The 23,472-nt window shown below is 41.0% G+C and overlaps 1 protein-coding gene across 1 annotated transcript in view; it reads right to left on the bottom strand.

Moving 5' to 3' along the window:
• The window catches only part of ak9 (adenylate kinase 9), a gene marked incomplete at both ends in the record, with an annotated part of 130,420 nt that extends 106,948 nt beyond the window's left edge, over positions 1 to 23,472 (bottom strand). The window contains 7 exons of the mRNA XM_084338143.1: positions 1,382 to 1,456; positions 10,114 to 10,224; positions 10,422 to 10,589; positions 16,193 to 16,305; positions 20,518 to 20,614; positions 22,124 to 22,195; positions 23,380 to 23,472. Coding sequence (XP_084194269.1) covers positions 1,382 to 1,456; positions 10,114 to 10,224; positions 10,422 to 10,589; positions 16,193 to 16,305; positions 20,518 to 20,614; positions 22,124 to 22,195; positions 23,380 to 23,472 — 729 coding nt within the window. The remainder of the gene's footprint in view (positions 1 to 1,381; positions 1,457 to 10,113; positions 10,225 to 10,421; positions 10,590 to 16,192; positions 16,306 to 20,517; positions 20,615 to 22,123; positions 22,196 to 23,379) is intronic.

Below are 23,472 nucleotides of genomic sequence, written 5' to 3'. Positions count from 1 at the left end.
TTGTTAAGGGGATGCAGACCAGAGAAAGACTTTCGTCTTGTTTACATCAGGGTCCCCCATTTTCAATTCATCATAACATATATGACATACATGACATACAGATAGACAGTACTGCTACATCTATACATTTATGACATACCAGATTTGCAAATACAGTACTGTTTGTGATACGAAAAGTGTCCAGAAAAAAGAGTATATACATTTGACGTAGAAACTGTACATTGGAGGAGGTTGGGTAGGTGGGGGGGTGGGGTGGGATGGACTGTACATTGGAGGTGGTTGGGTGGGTGAGCGGGGGGGGGGAGGTTGGGTAGGAGGGGTGGGTGGGGGACACTGTACAACTGTACAAGCAAAACTGTACATTGGAATATTGACAAGACCATACTTGGTAATTTACTGTACATTTGAGGGGGTTGGGTTAGGACATTTGCAGGGGCCAGTTTCGAATTGCAGTCTCCCGTAGGTGTTTTTTGAGAGTGTTTTTGAAAGTGGGTAGTGATTCATATTCCTTTACAGCTTTGGGTAGGGCGTTCCACATTGATGTGGCATAATTGCGAAACGTGTTTAGTCCCTTGTTTGAGCGGAATCTGGGTTTAACATGATTTGTGGAGCTCCCTCTGGTGTTGTGATCGTGGCATTCACTGACCTTTGAGAAGTATTTTGACATGTACATGGGTACCTTGGTCGTGTAGTGTATCTTGTAGACCAGGCCCATTGCAAGTTGCTGTACTCCGTCGTCGACTCTAAGCCATCCCAGGTTGTCAAAGTGGGCAGGGGTGAGGTGGGTTCTTGGAGTAAGGTCAAGCAGTAGTCTGACCAGTTTGTTTTGAGATGTTTGTAATTTTGTTTATAGCGCCTTTGAGGTGCTTTGGTACCATGAGGTGCAAGCAACCATCCGATCCCCCTTCCCCAGGCCCCCTCTGAATCAATTTCTCTCTTCCACCCCCCATGTCTTATCCTTCACCTTTCTCCAGCCCCCCGCCCTCCTGTCTCATTCCCAGCTACTACCTGGTTAACCCCACCACTTTCGGTCATGTATAAATATCGACGTACTATGATGAACTGGGAACCACTTCCAGGGTCTCAGGCCAGAGGCCAGGCCAGGACTTCCGGTCTGGTCTTCTGAAGCCAATATCCTGTGTTTTAATTGAATACATTTGTAACTATCAACTATCGACCGGCGAATTATTCCTCCAGGTACATCCACGACAATATGAAACAATATGATCCTGTATTCCCTACATGATGTACAGTATTTCCTCCACCACCAGCCCATGAAAGAGAAATGAGTGCTCAAAGCGCATTTCTCCATAATGTTGGTGTGTTCCTTTGATTCCAGTGTTGTTGGAATGTGCCTTTATGCCTCAGCAGCAGAGTGTACCGTGTGCAGATCCTCGGGCGTGTTGTTGCCGTCTAACTTGAACAGGAAGGGGGGGTCCTGGTCCGCCATGTAGTCCTGAGAGAACAGCGGGCGAGTGAGCAAAATAACCACTAGATCTAATCTAATCCAACCATAGATATAGAATAATGACTTATGACTACAGTATATTATATACTGTATGAATGAATGAATGAAAACTTTATTTAACAGATTACAGAATGGGTACAATACAGTACGGCTCAATACACACAATTGTTAAGGGGATGCAGACCAGAGAAAGACGTTTGTCTTGTTTACATCAGGGTCCCCCATTTTCAATTCATAGTGACATTTATGACATACACAACATACATGAGATCACGACATAGTACTGTTACATTTGTGATATATACGATATGCAAATATACAGTACTGTTACCCAAAAAAATATACACACGGTGGGGAGAGAATATATACATATGGTGGGGAGGAGACTGTACATTAGGAAGGGGTGGGGGGGGAAATATACATACAGTGGGGAGAGAATATAGACATACGGTGGGGAGGAGACTGTCTATTAGGAGGGGGTGGGGGGGTTTTGGACATTTACAGTGGCCAGTTTCGAATTGCAGCCTCCCGTAGGTGCTCTTTAAGAGCGGTTTTGAATGTGGGTAGGGATTCACATTCCTTTACAGCTTTGGGTAGGCTGTTCCACATTGATGTGGCATAATTGCGAAACGTGTTTAGTCCCTTGTTTGAGCCGAATCTGGGTTTAACATGATTTGTTGAGCTTCCTCTGGTGTTGTGGTCGTGGTATTCACTGACCTTTGGGAAGTATTTTGACATGTACATGGGTACCTTAGTCGTATAGTGTATCTTGTAGACCAGGCCCATTGCAAGTTGCTGTACTCTGTCGTCTACTCTAAGCCCTCCTAGGTAGTCAAAGTCGGCAGGGGTGAGGTGGGTTCTAGGAGTAAGGTCAAGTAGTAGTCTGACCAGTTTGTTTTGTGATGTTTGTAATCTTGTTTTTAGTGCCTTTGAGGTGCTTTGGTACCATGAGGTGCAAGCATAGTCGTAGTACCCTTGAATGAGTGCTCCTGCCAGAGTCTTCAGGGTATTCTTGTTTACCAGAGAGGAGATCCGGTACAAAAATCTAGTTCGTTGGTTGACTTTTTTGATTACATTGGATGACAATTTGTCACAGGAAAGATTTGCCTCTAGGATGGAACCCAGGTATGTAATTTCATCTTTCCTTCTGACAATATTGTCACCCACTGTAACTGAGAAGCCGTCGGTCTTGCTGAGTTTGTTATTTGATCAGAAGAGAATGGACTCTGTTTTACCCAGGTGTAATGATAGTTTGTTATCAGCGAGCCAGGTGCCTGTAACTTGTTCTTGTCAGAGACCAGCAGGGCTGAGTCATCCGCAAATAAGAACAAGTTGCAGTCACAAGCTGATGACATGTCATTTGCATAAATTAGGAACAGTAGCGGTCCTAGTATGCTTCCTTGTGGAACACCACAGCTCACTGGGAGGGGGGGGGGGGGGGGGGGGGGGTAAAGTACCATTTACCTCCACCATCTGTTCTCTCCCCTCCTGGTAGGATTGCATCCAGCTCACTGATAACTATCAAAACCAATTGCTTTTAGCTTGTCAATCAGAATGGAGTGATTGACAGTGTCAAAGGCCTTTTGTAGGTCCAGCATGACCATGCCGCAGTATTTGCCCACGTCCACCTCTTGTTTGATGTGGTTGTTCAAATAGAGAAGGCATGTGTCTACATGTGTATACTGTAGTGTAGATATAAGTAATTAAGATGAAAAAACGTCAAACCTTGCAACATTGGACTTAGACTTATACTAGGGTCATGTAGCAGACTTCAGTTAGTGATCCTTCATGTCGAGTGGAGGCCTGCGTCCGTATTCACAAAGCGTCTCAAAGTGAGAGTATGATGTAGAGTCAGCTTCAGTCTGTTGGTTTGAATGAGGTCATGAGGACACGTGCTCCTACTCTGGGAATCTTGGTGAATATGGGCTAGCAGCCAGCCCTCTATGACCTTTATTAGGCAGTAAACCTGGACCCAAGGTTAGGATTTAGGATTTATTTATTGACAACAACAAACATAACAACATTGACAGATCAACATTTGTATTTGCCTTGGCTTGTCAGGGATAAAACGAAAAGTCCAGGACTTATTTCCATCGTTGTCCCTGTTGTTACTGGTTACATGTTGTAACAACCTTGTTACCCAAGGTTGTAGCATGTTCCCTCATAAACAAATGTTTACCAATAGAAAACGGAATTTTAGCAAAGACATGCATGTTAGATTGTATATTGCACTGTATATGTATATGGGGCATTCTACCGAATTAGTTCAAAGTGCAGTCCCACAACAAGAAAAACTATTTAACAAAACAATTAACTTAAGTATTCAGACATAGATATTTACTAAGAATATGTTATGATCTATTTAAACCCAAGGCATTCAATTATATTGTGATGAGCTAAATATATACAAAATCATCATTTATAGGGTACTTTCTATTGGGAAGTAGCTGTCCCAAACCCTGACATGTAAATTTCAATGTATGTAAATAACACTTAATTTTTTTTTAGATTTAGTTCAATGGTGTAATTTCAAAGATCTTCATGATTAAGTTTAAACAGAAGTTGAACGATTTAGATTTATTGTGGGTTTAATTTTTTAATTAAAGAACTATACTCAAAAAACCATGTCCCTAGTTTTCATGTCACTACCGAAACACAGGAGTTTTAGTCCATTGGCTGAGCCTGGTTTTTAGCCACACCCCTGCATTTTTGACCAGGCATTGACACTGCCTCCCTGTCCCTCATGGCTGCATGGTAAGTAGCTAAATCCCATACTTTTGAAATAAATGTGTTCCAAAGTCTGAAAATCGGTGTGTAACCATAATAATTGTCACCACTGAACACAAATTTTCTTCAATTAAGTAAACTTTTTTGGGGTTTCATGCAGAATATTATGTTTTTATGTGTGCACACCTCTTCAAAGATGTGTATACTAGTCATGTGCTTGCTAGCATTCTTTAGTTATGCTCAAAGTTAGCCAGAATTGTCACTACCAAAACAGTCACTACCGAAACATTATGGTAAAGTTTCGGTAGTGATGTGATCATTTCGGTAGTGACAAAATGGAATGGTAAGTAGGAATAAATCCCATCATTTTGAAATAAATGTGTTCCAAAGTCTGAAAATCAGTGTGTAACTTTAAGAATGGAACACATATTCTCTTCAATAAAGTAAACTTTTGGGGGTATTATGCTAAATATTATGTGTTTATGTATTATGCAGTCACTACCGAAACACTGGGTGTTTTGTAAAAAAATGAAGTATATTGAGTTATAAACTAATGATTGGTTAAATGTATGTTAAATTTCTTGTTCTATTTAAATAAATGTGTTCCAAAGTCTGAAAATCGGTGTGTAACTTTAAGAATTGTCACCACCGAACACATAATTCTCTTCAATTAAGTAAACTTTTTTATTAAGGCTGTCAAAGTTAACGCGGTATTAACGCGTTATCGCCCGATTCTATTAACGCCACTATTATTTTTAACTCACGATTAACACATCCTGCGCCATAAACGTTGTACAACGTGTTTCAAGGTCATGCTAATTCTGCCATTCCACGGCGTACGACGTTATTGAGATCATATTTCATTTTTTCGCCATGGTATTCATTATTCCCTCACGGAGCCTGGTCTGATACAGTGGGAGCCTGCACAACTCTGCAACGCTTCAATACTGCCGCCTGGTGGATGATCGGCGAGTTGCAACCGGAAATGGATCTCTGGAGATCTCTGTGCATCTGGCAAATGCGTCCGCCACTCACATATTGTTGCAGGACTCTAGACACACGTCCGTGTGAAGCGATCGCTGCCATAACGCAATAATCTATATGATTTGGGCGTTTATTATGATTATACAAACCGGAAAAGGATCTAGGAGATCACGTCAAATAAGTGGGATATTTTTCCTCCAGTCTCATTGGCGAACGGTAAGAGGACGCTGACGTCATTTTCAGCGTGAGTGTTTATTATTATTCATGCAAACTGCTCTGATCAATATCACCCATACTACATAAAGCATTTACTGACGATCACGGAATTATAAACGCCCCCCGCCCCCCCCCCCCCCCCCCCCCCCCCCGTTCATCCGCGCATGATCAGTCATAACGTTTAGGATCATGTACAGTTGACATTTTTTATATAACGTGTATCGGCAACAAACGGCAGTTGATAATCTATATATGCGTTTATGCCTATACCTCACGTTCTAGGAATTACTGCAGAAAACGATAAAAACATATTTATATTCTAGATGGTATTTTCGTATGAATCTATGAATGAAAAAGTATAACGTTCGTACATCCTGAACGATAGATAATCGATGTTGAATGGGCCATAGTAATGTCAATTTAGCAATACAATTTAAAAAGTTATAGCCCTGCAAAGAAGGTGAACATCTCCATAGGCTTAGACTGGTGGCAGTGATCATACATTGATGGATAGAAGCGTGGCAGGGAATGTGTTAACTACTAGACTTCACTCAGGTGCATTATTGATGCTCTCATTCTATGCTCTATGTTTGTTTCTGAAGTGTGTGTGTGTGTGTGTGTGAGAGATATAGAGAGAGAGAGGGGGGTGAGAGAGATGAGGAAGGGGCAAGAGAGAAAGAGAGCTGGGAGAGTGTGTGTGTGTGTGAGAGAGAGGGGTGGTGTGTGATTACTCAGCCCTTGTGTGGGTGAATGTAACAAGTTCCTAACGTTTTCTTTCCCCTATTATTTCATGCACACTTTATTCATTGTTTTAAATTATTATTTTCTTTTAAGTTATTTTGTGCATCACTCTGTTTTGAATTTGATGCAAATTTGCAATGCATGAGGGTCATCCTTTTGTGTTAAATGGCTGCATAAAGCAAGCATTTGTTGACTCGCATGTTGATAAGAGTATTAAAACTTGGAACTTGAAAAAGATCCGTTTAAGGTAGGAAAAAAGAAGAAAAAATGTGATTAATTTGCGATAAAAATATTTAACTCGATTAATCGCATGATTGTCCATAGTTAACTCGCGATTGCGAGTTAACTATGGACAATCATGCGATTAATCGAGTTAAATATTTTTATCGATTGACAGCTGTTATGAAGGATCAGATTAAACCGAATATATATATTTATTACTTGATATATATTGCATAGTATTTGTATATCGTCTGATATCCCTTGTGTATTCTTTGTACATATACACGGAATATCCCTTTTACCTAGTACAGACCATAATATTTCGTTCTCCTATTGGATAGCGATCCACTAGGCGCCACTGCCATACCCCCAAGGTCTAGTTCAAAGTCACCGCCAAAGACATGCCTGGACATGACCGGCTCTGCGCAAGAATACGAGACAGAAATAAGGCTGGTACTAGTTTGTTCACCTAACGTATAAATACGGCGCAGGTGAATACAGAAGTACTGTTACCCAATAAGTTGAAGCCTCACACCACGATACAACGTGCTGTGAAGTGGGCCCGTTTTGCCCCGAAATAGAGCCTTGAGACCGCGTGCGAATTGATAACTGAAGTATCAGAGTTTAACGCTGTACCGTCGAGTTCGACCTATTCTATTATTCAGTAATAGTCTATTTATGTATAGTGTATCGTGCGGCTACCGTTCTACAGTGACCAGCATTACCAACGCTTCCTCGTACCTAGCTAGTGTGCTTATCCAGGCTGGGCGGCTTAACCTGGTGCCGTCATCCGAGGAGCCCTAGACGAGGACCGTGTGGATATGTACACTGGATAACCTACCCGATGAATGCAGAGCCCTTTCCGGCTGGATTATTGCTTTGGTCCTGTGGCTGTTGGAGCGGAGGAGAATCGTCTACACCCACTACTGTGTGGGATTTACCCGTGAGGAACATCACTCGAGCCCGTCTCTAGGAGAGGCTGGCTGGCTTTCACCTATGCTGCACGCATACTTGGATTATAGCTGCTGCTTTCGTCTGCCGATCAAGGGAGTAATGTACCGCCTCCCGTAGCTGGAGCTTATTGATTCCCCGTTGATCCAGAGTTTGCATTCAAACTTTCCTCCCCCCTGCTGGCCTACAACCGGAGGGACCCTACTAGTATCTCCCGCTGCCCTACTAGTGTACCATAAATATAATTCCTATGATACAGGTGGTATTCATTATCTCCTGCGTAATATTCAAATGGACTTACGCTCTTGACCTATTCATGCACATTCTTCGCCTTACAAGCGCGACTCTAAGTAAAGTAATGTAAGATAATCTTATTGTTGATAATACATATTCTTCTAAACGAGTACTTGTGTGAAACCGTGTTATTGTGGATGTGTTCATCTCATATACCTGTGTACTGTATGGCCAGTAGTAATGTACATAAGACAGTAGTGGTTTAATGATACCATACTTATTAATACAGTCAGGGAATTGTACCCCTCAGTTACAACAGCACTAGTTTTTATGTGTGTACACCTCTTCAAAGATGTGTATGCTAGCCATGTGCTTGCTAGCATTCTTTAGTTATGCTCAAAGTTAGCTAGAATTGTCACTACCTAAACATATGGTAAAGTTTTGTTGTGATGTGATCATTTCGGTAGTGACCAAATGGAATGATAAGTAGATAAATCCCATCATTTTGAAATAAATGTGTTCCAAAGTCAAAAAATCAGTGTGTAACTTTAAGAATGGAACACATATTCTCTTCAATAAGGTAAGGGTTTTATGCTAAATATTATGTTTTATGTATTATGCAGTCACTCACTACCGAAACACTGGGTATACTGAGTTATAAACTAAAATGTTATGATACTATTACTGGTTAAATGTACGTTCAATTTCATCAATCATTAACTCTGAAATCAATATGATCAGTGTTATGCATTTTACAGACAAAGATTGCTTTTAGATTTTGATTAATTGTATCAATTGAACTTAGAAATTTGGTAAGATTTTCATTTTTATTGATTTAATTGTGAAAACCTTCAAGAACATTTAAAAAAAACTTTTTTACTAGAGTGTATTACTATGTTTCGGTAGTGACAATTTTTGGGAGAGGAAAAACATTCCAAAAGATTCTGAAAATACAATATAAAAATTAACGGCACGCTCACTAGATATATGTACTTTGGATATGGTACAATATATTCTGACAAAGTTTTGGGAATAAAACATAACAAATTTCAAAATATTTCCAACCTGACTTTCAACCAATTCGGTAGAATGGCCCATATTTTGTATATTCCTCTTTACTTACTTTTTTATTTTTTATTTTTACTTACTTTTTCTTTATGTATGAAGCACACTCTCAGGGGCTCATACAGAACCAAGCATTTCACCGTAAAGTACCTGTATTTTATTGTGATATTTAATAAACAAACTTGAAACTTGATAATTTGGTATAATTTTTTGCTAACTGTCTCGCTGGTAATCCTGGCCCTTTATTTGTTTGTATTATTTATATAGTGATTTTGGATCAAACACAAGGACATTTTGAGATGTACACTTACATAAGAGAGTTCCCAGAATACTGGTCCTGGATATGTTACACATCCACCCAGCCTATTTGAAATGTTGTACCTTGTCACCACCTAGTGAATGTTTGAGGGAATTTCAACTCTGGCAGGAGAAGACAAGAAGTGAAGCAGGGGGTAGAAGTGAAAGATTGATGGTGACTACACTCTGTCATCAGTACTTAATAGAATATACTGCCATTCCACTATTATTATTATTATTATTATTATTATTATTATTATTATTATTATTATTATTATTATTATTATTATTATTATTTTATTATTATTATTATTATTATTATTATTATTATTATTATTATTATTATTATTATTATTATTATTATTATTATTATTATTATTATTATTATTATTATTATTATTATTATTATTATTATTATTATTATTATTATTATTATTATTAGTATGCTCTACTCTATTATTATTATTACAATTTATATTGTAAATTGCTGCTATGACACCTGAATTTCCCCAAGGGGGATTAATAATAAAGGAACAATTTACTTGACTTGACTTCATATTTAGCAGATGTGTTATCTATTAATTGTTATTGACTACCCTAACCCTATTAATGAATTGACTAAATATCGTTTAATTTAATTTCAGTTGTAAATGAGAGGGTGGCTGAGGAGCTGACCTCCAGGGATCTGAGCATGGTGTCTTTGTATACATGCTGATCCTGAGAGACATTCTCAGCAGAATGAGAGGGTGACCGAGGAGCTGACCTCCAGGGCTCTGAGCATGGTGTCTTTGTATACATGCCGATCCTGAGAGACATTCTCAGTAAGGCTGAGAGACCACTTATCGATATATCTAATAACTGCGTGATATCGATAAGTGGCGTCACATATCGATATATTTGCATATGTAAAAATGCATATATATATATTTTGTAATACTTTATACTATACTAAAATACTAGGTCTTGTGGCATGTTTTAGTTCAAACATCCCCATTTCATGTAAATTCAGTTGAATTGCAACTCTGCACTGTGCATTCAATATGCAGCGCACTCCTCCATCACATCCAGAGACCACAGACTATAAAATGAGAAGGATCACTGTCACTGATATTTATCGATAATTTGGTCCCAATTTATCGATTCTTCCAAATGGCATATCGTCTCAGCCTTAATTCTCAGCAGAATGAGAGGGTGAGTGAGGAGCTGACCTCCAAGGCTCTGAGCACGGTGTCTTTGTACGCGCCGATCCTGAGAGAGACATTCTCAGCAGAATTCTCTGGCATCTTCACCAGCTGACCGGCCATGTGCTTCTGGAACTCCTTCTCCACCACATAACGAACGAAACAAAACAGAGTTAAAAAGAGTTAAGCGAGGAAGGTTCGACATCAAAGGTTATGAATGCTATATAATATATTTATATAGCATATATATATATATATTTTTTTTTATATACACAGTCAGACATGTTGTAGTGCAGAATTGAAATGGAATAATGATTTTGTCCATAGAGTAGTACCTGGTCAGTCTCCACCTGATCATTGTCGTCCTCCTCGCTGTCATTGTTCTCCTTCTTTCTCCTGGTGTCATGCAGGTCAGGGTCCCACTCCTCTCTGGGGTACACCCTGCCCGTCTCTGGGTCCTGCCGCAGGCCTGACAGCCTCTGGACCAGGTCCTGGTCTGGACACTGGTGGAGGATCGGAGGGTCAATAACTCCATCAGCCAAGGTTGGTGATCAGAGTTATTATAGTTTTGTATTTTTCATTCATTTTTATTTTTGTTTTCTATTCAGTTTAGTTAGTTTAGTTTGTATTGTTTAAAATCTTTTGTTATAGTATTCAGTTTCTGTATTTTTTTTTCTTTTGTAGTAAAGATGAAAACTAGCTCATTAGCTAATTCTGGCACATTTACATTGATGTGTAAACTGAAGATGTTGATTAATGTGCACTGTCCCTGGGTAAAAAATAAATAAACTAAACTAAATGGTAAAGGTAAATGGCTGCAATTATATAGCGCTTTTATCCAAAGCGTCTTACAATTTGTTCCTCATATTTTACCCATTCACTCACACATTCACACACCGATGGGGGAGGCAACCATGCAAGTGTCTTGCCCAAGGACACTTCGACACGCTGACCGGGAATCGAAACTCTGGATTACCAGACGACTGCTCTTCCCCCCCCCCCCCCCCCCCCATGAGTGGTATTTGGTATTTGTCAGAGTCAGGATTTAAGAAATTCAGAGTAGGTCATCTGTAGTTTCTTTTGTTCGTTTTTGTAAGTACACAATATCGTCTATTTTTATTTTTATTTCTAGTCTATTTTTATTTCAGTAAACTAAAATGTTTTTCTTTTGTTTTTTTGTTTTTAGTCTAAAGCCCTCCTGGTCCAGAAGATATGTGAAAAATCATGCAGTTTACGATAATAGCACGACATTTGGCACACTCGCAGATTTGTCCCCTGATAACCATGGCAACCATTTCCCAAAACCACTGCCACCTGCTGTTATTTCACCAGTAACTCAGGTTCTAGACTCCTAGGATCTTGATTCTGGAGGCTAATCCTACATTTACAAGGGTGAGGAATCCAGTGGTAACATGTATAACATGCTACAATAGCAACTACCTAACTACATATATCTGGCATTGAGGGAACTGAATAATACTAAAACCATCAACTACCATATTTAATATTGCCAGAGTATGCATGTCTTTAAACTGTGAAATGCCAGAGTACAATGCAGAACTTCCCAATGTATATTGTATTAGTAGTAGTATTATAGATCTTCAATTAAATGCAATGTGTTATCAATCACCGGGTGGAACTAGTGAGGCGCCCAGAGACAGGGAATGCTTTAGCATAACAGCATATTTAATCAAAGCAAAGCAGGGGAATAAACAAAAGTTAAAACAGGAGGAAATGTGGGGAATGTTTGTGGGATGTTTGTCTATATACTATATGTAATGGCTGGCAGGTAGTGTGTCTTGACTATGTGTTTGTGCGATGTGTATCTATACTATGTGTAATGGCTGGCAGGTAGTGTGTCTTGACTATGTGTTTCTACGATGTGTATCTATACTATGTGTAATGGCTGGCAGGTAGTGTGTCTTGACTATGTGTTTCTGCGATGTGTATCTATACTATGTGTAATGGCTGGCAGGTAGTGTGTCTTGACTATGTGTTTCTACGATGTGTATCTATACTATGTGTAATGGCTGGCAGGTAGTGTGTCTTGACTATGTGTTTCTGCGATGTGTATCTATACTATGTGTAATGGCTGGCAGGTAGTGTGTCTTGACTATGTGTTTGTGCGATGTGTATCTATACTATCTGTAATGGCTGGCAGGTAGTGTGTCTTGACTATGTGTTTCTACGATGTGTATCTATACTATCTGTAATGGCTGGCAGGTAGTGTGTCTTGACTATGTGTTTCTACGATGTGTATCTATACTATCTGTAATGGCTGGCAGGTAGTGTGTCTTGACTATGTGTTTGTGCGATGTGTATCTATACTATGTGTAATGGCTGGCAGGTAGTGTGTCTTGACTATGTGTTTGTGCGATGTGTATCTATACTATCTGTAATGGCTGGCAGGTAGTGTGTCTTGACTATGTGTTTCTACGATGTGTATCTATACTATGTGTAATGGCTGGCAGGTAGTGTGTCTTGACTATGTGTTTGTGCGATGTGTATCTATACTATGTGTAATGGCTGGCAGGTAGTGTGTCTTGACTATGTGTTTGTGCGATGTGTATCTATACTATGTGTAATGGCTGGCAGGTAGTGTGTCTTGACTATGTGTTTGTGCGATGTGTATCTATACTATGTGTAATGGCTGGCAGGTAGTGTGTCTTGACTATGTGTTTGTGCGATGTGTATCTATACTATGTGTAATGGCTGGCAGGTAGTGTGTCTTGACTATGTGTTTGTGCGATGTGTATCTATACTATGTGTAATGGCTGGCAGGTAGTGTGTCTTGACTATGTGTTTGTGCGATGTGTATCTATACTATGTGTAATGGCTGGCAGGTAGTGTGTCTTGACTATGTGTTTGTGCGATGTGTATCTATACTATGTGTAATGGCTGGCAGGTAGTGTGTCTTGACTATGTGTTTGTGCGATGTGTATCTATACTATGTGTAATGGCTGGCAGGTAGTGTGTCTTGACTATGTGTTTCTACGATGTGTATCTATACTATGTGTAATGGCTGGCAGGTAGTGTGTCTTGACTATGTGTTTCTGCGATGTGTATCTATACTATGTGTAATGGCTGGCAGGTAGTGTGTCTTGACTATGTGTTTGTGCAATGTGTAGGGGGTCCCCTCCCAGACGAGTGGGGACTGGACTCGGACAGTCAAACTGATCTGGAATCAGTTTGTGGAGGCCGCAGGCCCTCTGTGGCTCTCAGTCAGTCAGAAGGATAACCCTCCTCTGGAGTGGATGCCTTCTCAGTACGTCCCCAAGTTGGGACCTCCCATTGGTCTTAGTCAGACTTTTGGGTGCCCCTTTTGAAACCACTCGAGCTATTCAATCAGCTGTCTTTTTTAAGACTTTGTTTCTCATGACTATCACTAATGCTAAACATGTAAGTGAGTTAAGCGCTCTTTCGGTTCAACCAGAGTGCCTGTCTTATTCAGGGGATAATAGCAGTGCTACTCTGAGACCCAATCCACCCGTTGTGCCCCAAAACAACCAAGAGCTCACTCCAGGGATGTGGTACACAGGGCTTTCCACCCTCCCCCTCATGCTGGTGAGGTGGAGAATAGCCTTCATCTGTTGTGTCCTATTTGTGCGCTTTTAGATTTTTCTTAGGCGCACACAGGACCTCAGGGCTACCGGTGATTTTTTTGTTTGTCACGTGGCCCTAACAAGGGTAAAGCGCTGTCGATACAAACGCCTGTCACATTGGTTGTGCGAGGGCATCGCCCGCTATACCTCGGCTGGACAGGTTCCCCCCCACAGGGATCAGAGTGCACTCTACTTGTGGAGTGGCGGCTTCTTCTGCCCTGCTTTATGACACCTATCTCTTTTAATCTTCTGCACACTGCACCGTAGCACTTTATGGCACCCATCTCTTTTAATCAGTGAATCATATTAGTCTTATTGAATTAAATCAGTTTTTTTATCAGAGGGGCTTCTTCTGCCCTGCTCAGAGGGTCTTGTGGAGGACAGTTGTGCTGCGGCATCTTGGTCCTTCCTGGGGCCTTTCATCAGGTTCTATCTGATGGACACGGCTGAGAGTTCTGTCTCTCATGTGGTCCTTAGTGCTGGGACCTTATCATCATCCCGCTGTTAGTGTAATAGCTGGGATGTGTGATGTAGACTGTGATTTTATGCACGGGTTACTCACATTTTGTGCATTTTAGGGAGCTGCACCCTGTTACGCAAAGTGTCTGTGTTCTAACCATATGCTCCTTGTAAGGACGAGTGTGGGGCTAGGACCCTGCCCGCTTTCGATGGTCTTGAAGGGACCTCAGGGGGTACATTTATCAGGGCTACGCACTTGCTTTCCGCCCATTAGTCCGATAGGCGAAGCAAGACGCACAGCCAGTATGAAATATAGCAACGGTTATCCTATAACCATAGTTATATGATTACTGGTAAAGCGTCTTGCATTTTATTTCTTATTTTTGTCGGGACATTCTTGCAGTGGAGTTCTCTCTCCTGAATGGATAAAGTGGGAACAGGATGCCGGAAAAAAAAAATTCTGTTACTGACTCTTAACTCTTTCTGCGCCATACCCGAAATCTTTGGGGTTTCGTCGCCAACGGTTGAGCGCCATACCCGAGATTTCTTGGGTTTAGATCCTTTGATATTTTTCCTTTGATCCCCATTCTATACACTCGCGCGGACCTCCCTGTCTGGGATAGTTTAGTGTGGGGCCACTTTAGTGTGGGGAGCGTCTGCAGGAACTCCTCCCCCTCAGAGCGAATCAGGATAGAGAAATCGGTCTGAGATTTTATCGCCTCAAACCTATTGTTTTTTAGATTATTATAGACCGCTTATTTTAACAAACAGAAAAATACCACTCACAGCGACCACTTTGGACGACATAACACGTGTTATCAGCCCGCCCCCTGAATGCCCACGACGACAAATATCGTTTTATTTTTTTATTAGCGATCTGAATTCATATTTCATCAACCGAGTCTACCGTTGGGAAACCAGCCCCATCAGGAGCTCAGATGTGAAAAAGCGCCCCCTATCGTCTCCCAGATGGTAATGCACCATTTTGGAATGGACTCAATGAAAATGGATGAGAAAAAATAAATCCGGAATCCACATTTTACTTCTCACGCATGTACCCCGAGCCGATCGGATTCATTGTGGAGCATCAGAACAGCGTGGAATAATGTGTTTACAGTATGTAGCATTGGATCAATAAAAGGATCGATTTTTGGAATGGCGATCAGGAATTGGAATCATCTTTTTGGATACCATCTGATCTCAGGTAAGGAATCTATTTGACCAGTTTTAGGATAATCAGACCTGTTTTCACGGAGATATAAGCTTTTCCCCTATATGTGATATGGCTGTGCGAGCGATCAGGAAATATATCAGATCAGATATCAGATCGCCTATATAGCGTGCATACGTACACATATACTATCGATAATCTAGCGTTTATTTGAAAACTATTCATAAATAGGCCGAAAAATGAGAACTTTTTTGTGTATTCTAGAATATTCCGTTTATTATGGAATATTTATATTTTCCTTGAAAACTAGGGCTTTTCAAGATGCTATAAAACGGAAATGAACCGATAAAAAAACAATCCGCTTCGACAATGTTGACTGGAAAATGAGTCATTGATAAGCGACGGGCAGATTAGACACATAGCCATCATTTAAAACATAGATTAGGCGATATTAACGCTAACATTGAAGTGGATGATGGGCATTCAAGGGGGTAAAAAGGAAAACACGGCCGGCTCTGAAAGTGTTAATAAAACTAGTAATTCAACAGTAGAACCTAAACTTTTGAACTTGAATGAATGAATGAATGAAAACGTTTATTTTTGAACATGTATTCTCCATCTTCCTCCAAACAAATCACGCTATCTAGCTCCGTCAAACAGAACAATCATAACAACATTTTTTGAAAATTAAAAAAACATTAAAAAAAAAAAGGGAATTATAAACAAAGAGTCAAGAGCAATGTAACTTGAGGGCATAAAGAGGAAAGGTACCTTTGATGTTGGTCAACGAGCCAATGCAATGTCTCTATTATATAGAAGGATGGGATATGAGAAGCAGCAACATGCAGCACAGTATGAGGAGGGTGTGAGTAACCTTGATGTGAATGATGATGTCGGGCGTCAGCTTGAGGTTTTTGATCATCTCAATCTGCTCATGTATCTTCAGACACACTTCTGAGATGAAGGGCATGCAGCTCAGCACATAGCCTGTACGTACCACAACACAACATAGTACCATCACACACAGACAACAGCTCAGCACACAGCCTGTACCACAACATACAGCAGCCTACAGGCACCACTAGCAACAGCTATACTAGTGTAGCAGCCTACCAAACACACCATGTTGTCTCATTAAGTTCAGTTACTGCTGGTCAAACAATTCCTTTAATTAATGATTGAATAATTCTGATTCTTTTTTTTTTATCCACTTTTTCTCCTTATTTTTCTCCCATCCCAATTTTGTAATTCCAATTCATCCCTCCCCTGTCTTGAACGTTGCTAGACTATGCCTCCCACTGGTAGGCTGTAGTGTGGACAGAAGCCTTGCATCACGTGTCCCCTTATTATTTTTAAAGGTGCTATAGATTCAGCCACTAGATGTTGCACTAGAGCACCAGCATGTCATTTATCCAATCAGGTGCATTCCACGTGGGGAAATGGGAAGTAGGGAGGGGATACATGCACACAACATGTAAACAACACAACATACATTTTGGACCCGCAAAATTTTTTATGATAAATTCATATACCAATACTTTTTTGGGGGAAAAGCATTACTTTTATTCTGCACATCTTTCTATTTCAAATGTTTTAAAGGTCCCATGCATTATAAATGGCCTTTTCCAGTGTTTAGCATTGTTTCCTAGCAATGGGGGATTATATCAATGTGGTCTGTGTCGTTAATTATCATATTGACTCATCAGTATGGAAACAGCACGGCACAGGACAAGAAGGCCCTACAGAGAGTGGTGCGCTCAGCCGAGCGTACCACGGGTATTGCACTACCCCCCCTGCAGGTTCTATACAACAAGATGTGCAAATCCAGAGCCTGCAGGATAATGAAAGACCCTCACCACCCCAATAACAGCCTGTTTCAGCTGCTGAGGTCAGGCAGACGCCTGCGAACCCCAGCTACTAGGACAGAGCGGCTTAGGCTCAGCTTTTTCCCCCAGGCCATCAGAGCCATGAACAATGAACATTGAGTGCTCAGAACATTGAACTGTCCACACACAAGCACACATGAACACACACACGACATGCACACTGTGCACGCTCACACACGAGCAGCCACTTAACACTTTAACATGAGCGGGCACACACTCATGTCGCACACACGCACACTTATGGCCAAAGGAAAGGACACTTTAAATTAGAATAACAGGAACAGTGTATTGCACTACCAAAGCTAACTAGCATGTCCCACATGCTCTGTAAATAACTATGTACAGATACCGAGATGTCACTCCATGTTACCTGTTACCTGTTACTGCACAATGTTGTTTCCTTCTTTTGATTCTATTATATGTACCACTGTATTGCACATCGTTGCGGGCAAGACCACCCGCATTTCATTGTATACCTGTATGCCGTGACAATTAAAACTCTTGACTTGACTTGACAGTCTAGTCTCGAGTTCACGAGATCTTCCCTCACTCAACTAAGCCATTCTGATTTGACTCGCAATGTGACGTAGCAAGGAGCTGATTGAGCTGATTGTTACTGATTGGCTCTGTGGTTGTAGTCACCGCCCACAATTCGCTCAACAGAGCGAGTGGATTACTTCCTCAAACAGGGTGCAGAGTCCGACAGACAGCAGAGAACGAGAGAGAGAGAGAGAGAGAGAGAGAGAGAGAGAGAGAGAGAGAGAGAGAGAGAGAGAGAGAGAGAGAGAGAGAGAGAGGGACCGCGCACAGGAGTGTGTGTAAAAATTTGTGTGCACCGCGGGGATGGGTCTTCTCTCACACACACACACACGGAGCATTTACACACAACCTCCCGACCCAGCGCGCGGGGCAGGAGCTTCTCTCTCATGCGTGTGTGTGAGAGAAGCTCCTGCCCCGCGCGCGGTCGGGAGGTTGTGTGTAAATGCTCTGTGTGTCCCTCTCCCTCTCTCTCTCTCTCTCTCTCTCTCGCAGTCGGGAGCACTATCTTATCACTGTCAAAATATCTTTGTGCATGCTCCCACGTGCACGCCCGTATTCCAATCCGTGCAATAATAATCACATATTGTCATTTGAAACAAGTTACCAATGCATTGTCCCGTGGGATTATGCCCCCCCCCCCCCCCTCCCCGCGGCGAAATTCATTAGTATCCCCCTCAATCTCTCTCTATCTCTCTCTGTGTCAGTCGCAGACTGTGTGGGTGACTGTCACTCAAAGCGCTTATGGGCAGAGCCAGAGGTGCATTGCTCATGGGACGGGGTGCTCATGGGACGGATGTGCGCGCGCCTGTACTTGGCTACCTTGCATAAACATAATAGCGCATGGAATGCATCCCATTTCATGGTATTCACATTCACAGTTTGGTGTGAATGGTGCTCTGCCTCAGACATCGTTCACACCAAACCTGAGAGGGAGGGGGCAGGGAGCTCTGTGTCTATTCCATCCTATCCTATCCAACCACTACACTACAGTAAAATACTTATGCACAAAAGTCATTCCATGCAGCACTGCAGAATGTGAAAGGGGATTCAGCGCCATGAATCAAATTATCACCAATCATTTTCAAGTAAACACAAGTTGTCTGATTATTTTAAGTTTGCTTTTGTGTTTGTGTGTAAAACAATTTATTTAATTGAATTAACTTAATCTAGAAAAGTAAATACAAACTAAATGAACAATGTAACTACAATTACATTTAAAACATTGTTTGTTTTTCCACCATATCTGTTGACAATATAATTTCTTTATATATTGAAGGCTACATTCTGTGCACACGAGAGGGAACATTTATGCGCGTGCGTGCGCGCGTGGCGTCAATAAAACGCGTGCAACCAGAGTTGAAATCACCAATGCATGCCTGGGCGGAGCCCATCCAATAACAGCCTGAAATCCAAAGGGAGAAAAATTATGCTTTTGAGTACTTGATTAGAAATATAAAACAATGAATTTTTTTGAAAGACACCTTACAGATGTGTTCCATAGACTCACAGGAATTGTGTAAAGTTGCCCAAATAGTACAAGGAATCGCAATGCATGTCCCCTTTAAATTATTACTCCACATGCAATTGTTATCTATAGCTGTTATCTATCTACATGTAGGCCTATGTATAAATAATATGTATGCTTGGCAACTGACACTGCCCTAGGGCTGCACGATTAATCGTTTTTTAATCGAAATCGCGATTTGGAATGATGCAATTATCAAATCGCCAAGCCTGCAATTAAATTTTTTTTTTTTTTTTTTTTTTTTATTATTATTTTTTTTTAACCAGGAAGTCCCATTGAGATACAAGATCTCCTTTGCAAGGTAGACCTGGCCAAGATGACAGCAATAACATTTGCAATACATCACACAGCAATAAAATGTGCGATACATCACACAAGAACATAATAAATGTGCATGTATACAATACATCACATGTAAACACAAAGCAGAATAGTCTACATGATAGTAAAGGTGTATAATACAGGGTAATACAGTAATTTTGCAGTTGGGACCCGACTACAGAAAGCAGCAACATTCTTCTTGTAATTTTTTTTTAAATACGTTATAATCGCATCGCAAATCGCAATCGCAATATCTGTCAGAATAATCGCAATTAGATTATTTCCCAAAATCGTGCAGCCCTACACTGCCCCTGACCAAAGTGCTGGTGTTACAACTGCAGTTGGTCCTGGGGCGCATGTCTGTGGCTGCCCACTGCTCACGCAGTTAGGATGCAGGTCAAAATAATTTCCCCGTGATGATAAGGGGCACTTCACCAAAAAAATGCTAAATGCTGATTTATTTTGCACATAATCTCACACACATCCAAATGGAATTGTTTTGCATTCATTTCGTTTTTTTAGTTATTGAGTCTGTAAATTAGTTTGAATGACATCTCAAATTAAATAATAAGGTAGCAATATGTATAAGACAATGTATTGTTCTTTTTTTCCCACCTACATCCTTTCATGTTGCTATAATTAACAAAGATTCAATGTCCAAACTGTTTAGAGTTGTTGGATGTGTATGAGATGATAAATAAATCAGCATTGTTTTTTGGTGAAGTGACCCTTTAATTTAACTTAACTTAAAAGTCTAAAAGACATAAATGAATCAGTCAGAAATAAGTGAATATATTCCAAGGTATTAATACATAGTATTATATTTCCAAATGTATTGAATAGACATTAGAAACACATTAATTTAGGTGATTAGTCATACTGATAGAAGCTATTGGATTTCCACATTCATGTGGCTTGTTGTTTTACCATAGTGTTGAACATCTGGAGCGTTCAGCCTGGCAGTAACCATCTGGAAGACAGTCTCCTCCGGAACACAGCCCCCCTCAGTCAGGACGTCCAGGAGCTGAAATAGTAACACCAGTCAGCTCAATTACACTACCATGAACCACACTGGGTGCCTCAGAGATGAACCTTCAAGACCCCCCTAAGCTCTGCATCTTCTGGCCACCTGAGACCCACTCCTGCTCAGACTCCTGGGGGGTCATCAAAGTGTAACAGGCGGTTCTCTGACCTCACTCCATGCAGTGTTGTAGTACTTGAGCCCAGGACTGATTTTCATGACTCGACTTGGACTTGAGCACTGATAACTTGGACTCGAGCATTGACTGCATTCGGACTTGGAAGGTGCAGACGAGGACTCAAGACTTGTTAATTGATAGTTATCTATTGATTGATTTATTTTTGTAATAGGCCCTAATCATTTGGCATTTGTTTGGCAAATGTAAATAAAACATAAAACGAAGTAAATAAACTCCCTTTGAAATGGTGACCGCTGTGTCATTTATGTTTAATGTAGACCTTTTTTCATTTGTATGTCAGCTCAGAGTGGACTCAACCTTGATGACTTGGACTCGGACTCGACTCTGGCTCTTCTTTGGTGACCCGGACTTGGACTCGAACACTGGGATTTTGTGACTTGACTACAACACTGGCTCCATGATGGTGGAACCCACTTTGCTAATGTACTTTGCCCCTACTGTATGTCTACTACTATCTACTATGCTACTATGTTTATACAGTAAGAAGCATTTTGTATAAAAGTATTCTGTACTTCTGTATGACAACTATTAAAGAAACTTGAAACTTGAAACTTGAACTTGAACTTGAACTATACTATTATCTACTATGTACTATGCAACAGTGGCTCGGGAGGTAGAGCAGTCGTCTGGTAATCCGGAGGTTCCCGGTTTGATTCCCGCTCCTCCCAGGCAGCGTGTCGAAGTGTCCTTGAGCAAGACACTTAACCCCTAATTGCTCCTGATGAGCAGGTTGGCACCTTGCAGGTTGGCCCTCGGTGTGTGAATGGGTAAAAATGTGAGGAACAAATTGTAAAGCGCTTTGGATAAAAGCACTATATAAATGCAGCCATTTATTTACCATTTACTATGGTACTATGTTTACTACTATCTACTATGTATGCTACTATGCCTATACTACTACCTACTATGCTAAATATGTCTCTATACTACTATGTACTCAGAGCCTGAGGTGTGGCCAGCAATAGCAAGCCCTCCCCCTATCTCCAATCCCCATGAGACCAAAACAAAAAATGTAAACAAAGTGCACCACCAAGCGAGGTTCTTTAGCCTAAGGATCACAATTTGACAGCATTACAGATTCTACCTTTAAAAGTCTAAACGATAAGAGTTTTGACTGTACATCACCCAACCCAGTACTGTAGTTATGGATCAATAGTACTCACCGTTTTGCCTTGCTTTGTTTGATCATTGATGCGTGTGTTGAGTAATTCTGTGTCTGAAATAGTACAGAAAATATGTCCCAGACACTTCTAGAAGGTTTTAGATAAGACAGTCTGCTGCAATAAAAGATATAAGAATACATAGGAAAATACTTCAGTACCATCAATCAGGATACACCTCAAGGACTCTGCTAGTTTTCGGGCCAAGGTTGACTTCCCAACACCCTGTGACATGGGGACAAGAGTGGGGGACAAGAGTGAATGAGCTGTACTTCAGCCATGTGGATCTGAATGAACCTGTTCAAGTTTCAAGTTTCAAGTTTCTTTAATAGTTGTCATACAGAAGTACAGAATACTTTTGTACAAAATGCTTCTTACTGTTGCGCTCCAGAGACTGTGCATGACAAGATAAGTATGAAATAAAAACATAGTAAAAATTAGAAGTAAAAAAAGAGGTCACAGTGTTCAGTTTAGACATATGTACAATGTTCGTAGACGTAGTTACCATACAATATACAATACTGTGCAGTGTACTAATATACAATACTATATACAATACTATATAGTGCAAGGCATAAATGGACGAGGTGCAGTTTAGGTACAATTCACAGTAGGTGTACGAGTTGTAGTGCAAATCCTTTATCAATAAATATAAAGTGTAAGTGTGTTTGTGTGATCTAAAGTGTGGAGAGTGGGTGCTGCAGTGTGTTGTTTGTTTGAGTGAGTGTGTGCGTGTGGGTGTGTGTGCTGTGTGCATTTGATGGTTGTTGCATAGTGTTTATTGTTCGTTTAGCAGCCTGATGGCCTGGGGATAGAAGCTTCTTCTGAGTCTTTCTGTGCTCGCCTTAAGACTCCGGTATCGCTTGCCTGACCGCAGCAGTTCAAAGAGGCAGTTGTTCGGGTGGCTCGAGTCCTTAATAATTCTCTTAGCCTTCCCCTTGCACCGCTTGTTGTAAATGTTGTGACCATAGGGCTACACAAACACACATGTGTGTGTGAGTGTGTGTGTGAGTGTGAGTGTGAGTGTGAGTGTGAGTGTGAGTGTGAGTGTGAGTGTGAGAGAGGAGAGAGAGAGGAGAGAGAGAGAGAGAGAGAGAGAGAGAGAGAGAGAGAGAGAGAGAGAGAAAGAGAGAGAGAGAGAGAGGAGAGAGAGAGAGAGAGAGAGAGAGAGAGAGAGAGAGAGAGAGAGAGAGAGTGAGGGTGAGAGAGAGAGGCAGAGAGAGAAGAGAGAGAGAGAGAGAGAGAGAGAGAGAGAGAGAGAGAGAGAGAGAGAGAGAGTGAGTGAGTGAGTGAGAGAGAGAGAGAAGAGAGAGAGAGAGAGAGAGAGAGAGAGAGAGAGAGAGAGAGAGAGAGAGAGAGAGAGAGAGAGAGAGAGAGAGAGAGAGAGAGAGAGAGAGAGTTAACATCACCGGCTTCCCAACAACGATGAAGCAGACTGGTTTGGCCAGAAGCATCTCTCTCTCAGCTTCATCGTCTACCAGGTTGTCAACATAAGTGCTCAT

Source organism: Notolepis coatsorum (assembly GCF_963971535.1).
Source record: "Notolepis coatsorum genome assembly, chromosome: 2".
NCBI classification, from domain to species: Eukaryota; Metazoa; Chordata; class Actinopteri; order Aulopiformes; family Paralepididae; genus Notolepis; species Notolepis coatsorum.
Note: the sequence above shows the minus strand (reverse complement) of the source record. Positions and strands in the feature narration are given on the sequence as shown.